At 42.0% G+C, this 9611-nt stretch overlaps 1 protein-coding gene across 2 annotated transcripts; it reads left to right on the top strand.

Moving 5' to 3' along the window:
- Positions 1-1490: 1490 nt before the first annotated feature.
- Positions 1491-6514, top strand: LOC142499121 (uncharacterized). Of its 2 annotated transcripts, none has more exons than XM_075608050.1 (3): positions 1491-1617; positions 3558-3716; positions 4841-6514. In XM_075608050.1, exons 2-3 carry the CDS (start codon positions 3579-3581, stop codon positions 6347-6349), a joined length of 1647 nt encoding a protein of 548 aa, XP_075464165.1. In that variant the 5' UTR covers positions 1491-1617; positions 3558-3578; the 3' UTR covers positions 6350-6514. The 2 variants fall into 2 exon arrangements, with proteins under 2 accessions (XP_075464165.1, XP_075464166.1); XM_075608051.1 differs by lacking the exon at positions 1491-1617 and adding an exon at positions 2331-2438.
- Positions 6515-9611: the final 3097 nt, after the last annotated feature.

Below are 9611 nucleotides of genomic sequence, written 5' to 3'. Positions count from 1 at the left end.
ATCCTGAAAACTTGAACGGTTGGTAGAACTTGAGGCCTGGAGTTGCCTACCCCTGGAATAGGTTTATGCAGGGTAGAGGTGCAAAGCTACAACCCCCAACACATAATGCTGCGTCCATAGGACTGCAGCCGTGCGGAGGCGCGCGGAGACTGAGGGAAAGCGGGTGCTTTCCCTGGCCTTGGTCCGCGCACCGTCCGGGGGCGTGTCGGGGGGCGGGCCAGTGACCTCATTGGGCGAACCGCTCACGTGACCGGCCCTGCGCTCCCTTGAGCACTTGATTTTAAAATTTTGGTAAGACTTACGCTTCCGCACGCTTGCGGAAGCAAGCCCCTGCTAAAGTCGCTCTCATTGCGGCTGCAGGGGCTCAGTGCCGGGCATGAGCGCACCTCAGCACGGGTCAGCGCATAAGCGCTGACCCTGGATACAGCCTAATGCAGACGCAACTTCTATTTCTAAAGCACCAACATGTTCTGCAGCACTAAACAAGAATTAGAAGAGCACACAAAAGACTGTGGTAGAGACAAAAAAACTTCAAAGTGTATTAAATTCATCAGAGCCAATGACAAGGTAACGTTTCTGGACCAAATGTCCTTTCTTCAGACCAAACACCTACCCTTTTCCTGATGTTCTGCAGCACAATACAATGAGAGGATGCTGACACATTCCCATCTACAGGTATGGAATCTTCTCTAAAGTGGCTATTGGTAACTTACTTTAACCTGTTCAGTGGGGCAGAGCTGAGGTCTTCAAGAACCTCTTCAACAGAGTAACAAGCCCGAGTGCATTCTAAAGGCTCTTTACATTCTTAAAAGTATAATAACTTGAACTGTTTGAGATCAAAAGAAACCGCATTACTCAGAGGATGTACCAAGGCAATTTTGGAGCCAAATTGATGCTGAGGCCCTTTTAACTTGTGTCTTATTCACGCAAGGAACATTACTTCAATGTTGTGGTTGGGAACTGTCCAATCAGAGGAGGTCTGGAGGTGTTTGGTGACACACGTACAGTAATGGGACCTCCCAAATTCTGTGTCTCTGTTTGTCATTTAACGCGAAAAAATAATGTATGGCAAATTGAAGAAACTGGATTACCGAGCGACTTACACCTGAGCCAGTTACAATAATAAATTAAAAAAATACAGAGCATCAAACAAGCTGTTTTGTGTTGATTCACATAAAAGTCATGAAAATGTTGCGTTTTTTAATATAGATATAGCCCCTGGGTATTTCTGTCCCAGTCGATAGGACTGCAGTGGCACAGACTGTTGGGCTCTCCAGGTGCAGCGAAGATCCCACTTGTCTACAGGTAACCGAGGGATGTGGTCTCAGGTGGGAGAATGTCACATGTACATGATGTATTAGGGGAGTTTGGTGAGTAGGTTCTTTTGGTAGGGTGTGTGTGGTGGAGCAGGTAGGGTGTGCCAGGCTGTGTCACACTAGGCAGTACCCGTGTAATTGATATTGCTGGTTAAACTGGTCTGGGTTGGGATTAAAACATAAGAATAATTTGACAGAATGGTGCCTCCTTTCTCAAAACTAGGACACTAAACTCCTATAAAAGTTCAACCTTTCTGGACAGGTAAATTATTCTCTCTCCATTGTCATCTTGGTGAACACGGTAAGTCAGCTACTCATTGATTACTTGCTTCTCGCTAACGGGTTTCCTGAGCTAAAACTTAAATAAACAATTGATGAGCAGACTTATACAGTAATAAGTTAGAAACAAAGAATGGAGCAATTAGGGTTGAAATTTTATTTACCTGTCAGGTGATTTGGAAAGTAGCTACAGATATCATTTTATAGCATTACCGATCTGTCTTTAATACCTTTACAATGTCAAGGGGATTCTTTTTCCCATTCTTCCTTGCACAAAACGCAACAGACATTATCAAAGAAAAATACTCTATGGCTTTCAATTTGACTTTTTTTTTCTAAATCTGGTGCTAATTTTTGCACCTGTTTTGATTTTGGAATGCTTTATATATAACCCTCACACACTCTGTTACTTTAATCTGTTTGGTTGGCAAATACAACTCTAAAGTAAAACACAACAGGGGACTTTCAGGACAGATTTGTGAGTATGTAGCACACAGGGGTAAGACACAGATTGTTTTATTCCAACTGGGACATCGTAATAATAATTTTAAAAAGTAAACAGACTTATTAATCAAATTATCCATGCTGCAAAACTGAAATCTGTTTTATATATATATAAAATTAAAATAAGTGTTTTATTGTATTTTTGTCAATTCGATGCTGACTTTTCTTACCCAGAAAATGTATGCAAATTACATTATTTTAATGCTATTTTAGTATTACTTTGTAGAATTTAAAGGGGCAGTCCCTCCAAAGACCAAAGTGAACTAATTCCAGTGACATTTTTACCGTGTCTCATCGGGGTAATTGGTGCCTTTTTTTACCCAAATCTAACACCTAAAGGTATTATTGATTTATTTTTTTAAGTTAGATTTGGGTTTGATTTCGTCTGGCTGCTCCCTTTTGTGGGATCAGCGAGTGCTTGTTCAGCCAGATTCCCTCTCCCCACCTCCCCTTACCTTTATTGGTTCTCTGATAAGAACAGGGTGGGATACATACTTGATTGATAAACACTTCCTCTTCCAGAGACCCCCAAGAAATTAAACTGTGCGACTATGTGGGATTGCAGCTTTAATAAGTGACTCCCAGTGATATCGGCATTAGTTATCTTTATGGTTTTTCGGTGCCAAGATAAAGTTGATCTGTTTTCCGATTTCCAATAATCAAAACTATCACAGCTGTTTTTCAGTGGTTATACCGCAGCAGAGCATTACGTGTTCCTAATGGTGGGAGATGTGCATTATCACAAAACACTTGTCAACGTGTGTCTTTTTGTTTGTAGTAACAGAGGAGGGAGAGGGAGTAGGAGGTATGATACCTTTTATTGGACAAACAAGTAGTTGGTACGTTACAGGCTTTCCAACCTCTCAGGGTCCTTCGTCCTGTACTACCCTGAGAGGTTGGAAAGCCTGTAACACATCAACTACTTGTTGGTCCGATGAAAGGCATCATACCCGCTCCTCCCTCTCCCTCCTGCATGGAGCAACACGGCTAACCACACTTCTTTGCCTCTTTATGTTTGGACACTGTAGTTACAATGAATCTTTTTTAACATGTAGTCTGTGTCCCTCCCTTGATTGTAAGAACACTGTAGACATGTCCAAAGACAGTTTTAGGATTTTCACATCGTTTTTAAAGACTAAATTAAATTCACATCTCCAAGATAAATAATCTATGTATGTGCTAATACTCTTCACCCTATTACTTTAAACAGCTGTAAAAAGTACTGCTAATAATGACTTTTGACTGCAGTTTGTTACGTATCTTTTATAGCTGTTGCAGGATGTTAAACCAATAGTGTTGTCAACAATAGATGGAAAAGCAGAAACATTTTAACCCTTGATGAATGCTGCCACGTTTGCTCGATGAAAAGATGAATGCTTTGATACACAAAACAATGATTCAAGTATGTGTCGCTGTACCATGCTTCTAATGATGAGCCCTGTGCTTCTCTCCCTGCAGAACGCTGATAATTCTGCAATAATGTCCCGGCTTACTGGTGTCATCGATGAAATCGTCGCAATTTTCCAGACATACTCCAAGAAAGAATGCAGTCACCACAAACTGAATAATGCGGAGTTGAACCAACTGATCCAGAACGAGTTTTCCGATGTCATTAAGGTAGGGTGAATGATGACAGATCCGAAGCACCGAATCTGGGGGGTTTCTCTGTTACTTTTCTTTGCAGTCCCATGTTGGCCTAGATTGCACTAATGACATTGATTTGTTTAATAGGTTCAGGCAGTGGTGCTCAAATCCAGTCCTCAAGATCCCCCCAAAAGGTCAGGTTTTAAGGATATCACAGCTTCATCACAGGTGGCTCAATCAGTGGCTCACCTGGGCTGAAGCAGGCTCTTCAGTTGAGCCACCTGTGCTGAAGCTGGGATATCCTTTGGACCTGACCTGTTGTAGGGTCTTGAGGACTGGAGCTGAGAACCAATGGGTTAACACTAGATGATTGACACCTTTAAAAAACAAACAAAAAAAAACCAGACATTTAGAACTATTTGAAATAATTTGTGAAAACCTAGTAATTTGCCATTGGTTTCACCTGGACTAGGGAGACTCGGAAAGGGGAAACCTCAGGTTCATTCACACCTCCTGCATGTTAAATACCCAACTAGAATAACATGGACAGAACAAAGGAGAGATAAGGAAAAGATAAGAGCAGTAAATCTTCCCCATACACTGCCAGGAAAACATCAATATATAAATATATATCATACACATTTTAAGTTATGGTGGGTGAAAAAGATGACAAAAAACCTTCACCGTTAGCATATAGCCAATAAAGAATATCACTTGTGAGCACATTCACATGTCTTAGACAGGTCTGCAACCCTGACTTTCAACCATTATCACCTCGCATGCAGTGCTTCCACTGCAGCAAGGGATTCTGGGAAATGACATGCAAATGAGCACACAATGTGTCACCTTTTGCCTGAAAAAATAATAATATATATATAATTGAAACATACTCATGGGAATTATTTACAGTAATTCACCACTGTCATTAGCTCAATATGGTCTACCTTTAACAGCCTTTTGAGTTTTTGAGCCATTTTAACCTTTGCTTGTTAGACAAGACAATAATAGAAATAATCAGAAAAGCAAATAGGAGCTATCAAGCTATTCTGAGATGATATATTTGTATCTGTTTAATTCTAAATAGGAACCTTTACTGATTTAAGTAAAATTATTTTTGTGTCAAAGCAAAGATAAATAAATGTTACCTTTTTTTTCAGAACCCAAAGGATCCCAAAACTGTTGCGACTTTAATTAAAATTCTGGATGAGAATAATGACGGGGAGGTTGACTTCAATGAGTTCTGTGACCTGTTGTGTAAGGTGTTTAAGGCATATTACAAGGCTCTGTACCTGTCAGAGGATGCCTGCCCACAGAAACCTACACCAGGGCAAGACTATGCCCAAAAACCTGTAGAGCCTTCTCCGAAGACATATGAAGTCAAGAAAGACCAACCACAACCAGAGAACCCACCCAAACAAGTTGCAACTCCACAGAAACCTGAAGTGGCTCCACAGACACCAGAGCTACATCCATCAAAACCTGATTCACCTCCAAAATATTACCAAAGACCAGTGTATCCACACGATAGTGATACTACACAGGATAAATCTAAAGACCACAGTAAAGAACATACTTCTAAGCCAGATCTGTCAAAATATGACAAGCAGAAAGGTGATGGTCCTCATACAGGGGATACCTCTACACAAACAGATTCCTGCAAAAAAGAATCTACTGCTCCGAAGTATCAAGGGCCACAAGGTCCGGAAAAACAAGATAAACCTAAGGTTGATCAGTACGGGAGTGGACCAGTATCATCTCAACCCGGTAAAGTTACAGATATTTCATATAAACCACCTCAACCGGATCAAGGTAAAGTCACCGACCCAAAGCAGCAACCTCAAAAACCAGGAGATTACACTCAACAAGATCAAGTTAAAAAGGAGCCAGGTCAATGTTACAGCACAGACAAGACGTGTCCCAAGGATCAGCCGAAAAAAGACCAAGTGCCGCAACCAGATAAAACAACTCCACAACCTCCACAAAAAGATCAGCAGCCGCAGAAAACCTATCAAGAGAGAGTGGTTCTACCTCCACAGGGACTTCCATGTGGTCAAAGTACACAGGATCCCAAGCAAGTGCAAAAGCCCGCAGATCCAAAAGATCAAGTTAAAAAGGAGCCAGGTCAATGTTACAGCACAGACAAGACGTGTCCCCAGGATCAGCAGAAAAAAGACCAAGTGCAGGTACCAGATAAAACAACTCCACAACCTCCACAAAAAGATCAACAGCCGCAGAAAAATTATCAGGAGAAAGTGATCCCACCTTCACAGGGACCTCAATGTGGTCAAAGTACACAGGATCCCAAGCAAGTGCAAAAGCCCGCAGATCCAAAAGATCAAGTTAAAAAGGAGCCAGGTCAATGTTACAGCACAGACAAGACGTGTCCCCAGGATCAGCAGAAAAAAGACCAAGTGCAGGTACCAGATAAAACAACTCCACAACCTCCACAAAAAGATCAGCAGCCGCAGAAAAATTATCAGGAGAAAGTGATCCCACCTTCACAGGGACCTCAATGTGGTCAAAGTACACAGGATCCCAAGCAAGTGCAAAAGCCTGCAGATCCAAAAGATACTTCTCAGCAACAACCACAACAGCCACAACAGCCGCAGAAATATAACCAGTACCAATACCACTTTTCCACCAACCAGGATAAATGCCCCAAATAGAATTAATCCGAGTAATAAATATAATACTACTACTAATACTACTAATAATAATACTAATAAATATAATCAATTCATCTACAAAAAGTAAAATTGCAAACCCGTGCTATTTTGTAACATGAATGTACCAATTGTTTTGCTGCATAATAAAGCAATGCTTCGAATATTTCTGCGTGTATACTTCTTTCAGTAACATAGTAATAAAGTATTTGCCATGTGACACCTTACACCCTCTTGTCTTCCAGCGTCGGTAGGTTCCTGAGACTAATTACCACCGATTCTTCAGCACAAAAGGCTCACATAGAGCCCACATCTATGCAGAACACGCTTGATGGTTTATGAAAAAGGCTAAAAATTTACAAAAGTACTGTATAGTATCTTTTTTTTAAATAAATCTCCCGTTTGCAAAACTGTTGCAAAAAACGGCATCTGATTTATCAAAGAACAATAATCCTATTAAAAGCAATGTTTTTTTTTCCTTTTTAAATGTTTTTTTTTTCGGCCCCTGTTTTGCAGGAGGGAGACTTTTGATAAATAAGCCTCATAGTCTTATCCAGGCGCCTACGATTATTATATCATACAAATATAAAATATTCATTGCAAGAGAAAGCAATGGAATATATTGAGTGTGTATAGATTTGGGATGTGTACTTACCTCCCACAGCACAGTAACTACCTGCGACCTAGATAGCATATTGGGGTTATACAGATACTCCTAATCACAAGATTGCAAACTCGTACAGTATATTGAGTTTTATGACATTCTGATAATCGAGGATAATATGAAGTAACTCTTACCTATTACTTCTAACATTTGTTTCATAATTTAGGTTATATTTCAAGGCTTTTTCATTTATATTTGAACAGCACACACGAATAACATCCGGAAATGGTGACGTACCCGTGTAATAAATTGAGGGAAGAATTTTGCAACCTAATGGTTGGATGAAACAAACGTGAATATTTACATCCAACACCAGAACAAAACACGAACTAAGTCATTAGTGAACAATTTATAAGTAAACAATATATTTTTATTTATTTATTTATAAAAATGTTTTACCAGGAAGTAATACCTAGAGAGCTACCTCTCGTTTTCAAGTGGGCACAGAGTTTTAACAATACATGGTTACATTAAAAGAACAGGGTTATACAGTCAATTCACAGACATTTCATGGATGCATAGAGTTGGAAAATTGTGTACAGGGGATAAAGGGCTTGTGAGTTTCACATTAAAATAGAGAAGCTTTAACATCACCAAACATCAGTGAACGGCAGCAAACGGCTTACACCCTTTAGCTGCCTTTCTGCTGCGCCAAAGGCTGTCCACCTTTGGGACGACCCAGATGTACACTGAAAGGGTTCAGATCGAATGCAGCTGCGAATACAAAGTTCTGTGTACTCTTGGCTCATTAACATTCCAGTGGGTGGGGTTGACGTTCCACAAAGTACAAGTAAATGTTAACCCTTAGCACTCTGGTCCTGTGCAGAGGGGAGCAGCTCTTTGGGAGCCGCACCAGGCGTCCGTGGCTATGCAGAAGTACACCATACAGTATATGCTACAACAACAGTTGAGAATTTAAAAAAATAAATGAAAAACAAGTTGGGATATAAATGATCAAGACTTTAAATTGATTCCTCCATTCTCCAAAGACTCATTGTGAGATGAGTAATACGTATATTACACATATATTATACAGATGTAGCCCAGGTTATTGCACCCACTGATAACACAGAATTTCACAGTATAACGCAAAATATCACATATTTCCCATAGGATTTAATGGCAGTGATAACACAGAATATTATATTCCACCATAATGTGCCAGCGAGTGCAATAACCATTGCAATATCTGAATATCATCATCATCATCTTCAGCTCTTGTCTATCCACTGCTAGACAAAGGCCTCCCCAATGCTCTTCCAGGAACTGTGATTTCAAGCCACGTCGCTCCAACATATTATCAGATCCCATTCTCTCATCTCGTCGTCTTGGTCTTTTCATTACCCTTGGAATCCAGTCAAGCGCCATCTTTGTCCAATGAGCGTCATTTATTAATACTTAAACTTTATTTATTTTAGCAGGAAGGGGTACAGGTACAGACTATACAAAAGGGATAAGGGGAGGAAACATTACAGATTCTGGAATCAGGGCCACTGACAGGGAGGAGTTCTGGGACAAGTGTCCAGGGTCCAGTGACTGAGGGGGCCCGACCGGCATTGGAAGTTTGGCCCGACCTCTGGCAGGGCCAAACTTCTTGGCTCGGCTGCCTGTCGTCTCGTTGCCGCCAGGCCCCAGCTCTCACCAGCTGCGGGCCTCCCTCACTGACTGCCCCATGCCAAGCCTCTGACACTGCCGCACACCGAGCCTCTGACACTGCCCCACGCCGAGCCTCTGACACTGTCCCACACCAAGCCTCTGACACTGCCCCACGCCAAGCCTCTGACACTGCCCCACGCCAAGCCTCTGACACTGCCCCACGCCAAGCCTCTGACACTGCCCCACGCGAAGCCTCTGACACTGCCCCACACCATGCCTCTGACACTGTCCCACGCCAAGCCTCTGACACTGTCCCACACCAAGCCTCTGACACTGTCCCACGCCAAGCCTCTGACACTGTCCCACACCGAGCCTCTGACGCTGACACACAACGGGCCTCCCTGATGTCGGCATACACCGAATGCAATCTGGTGCTCACCGGCTTGAGAGAGAGACCCGACGCGCACCAGGATCAGAGGCTTGGCATGTGTTGCATGTATTTGGGGAGTTGGGGGGTTGTATGTATTTGAGGGTAGAAAGGGTTTGTATGCATTTGGGGGGGGGGGTAGGCTTTTTTTATTGTATGTGTAGCCCTCTTTCCCCCTAGTGTAAAGAGTCTACCGGTGCTGGCATTACATGTTTGCTCACGGAGGTCCCAAGCCTCCGCCACGTGGAGCCCAGGGTGATATAACAACAACAATCTTGGTGCAGCGCCTCCACCCAAGAGGGATCCCAACGTAGTAGGAGGAGCCACTGACAGGAACCCAAAGATACTAATACACACACACTCTGTATAAAAGAAAATGAAATACACAGATTCCCAACAAGCTCTGAGAAACCCCAACCATTACCACATAATATATATATGCATATAAGTGTCAAAAGGAGTGCTAGTGGGCGTGGCTAAATGTATACAACAAAAAACAAAAATGCCCAAAGCTACTTCCAATGTGACAAAAATACACAGTGCAATACCTATATATTCTCTTGTAAAAAGGGTCATTT

Source organism: Ascaphus truei, chromosome 7, assembly GCF_040206685.1.
Source record: "Ascaphus truei isolate aAscTru1 chromosome 7, aAscTru1.hap1, whole genome shotgun sequence".
Classification (NCBI taxonomy): domain Eukaryota; kingdom Metazoa; phylum Chordata; class Amphibia; order Anura; family Ascaphidae; genus Ascaphus; species Ascaphus truei.
The sequence above is the reverse complement of the archived record's forward strand: the minus strand, read 5'-3'. Positions and strand labels throughout refer to the sequence as shown.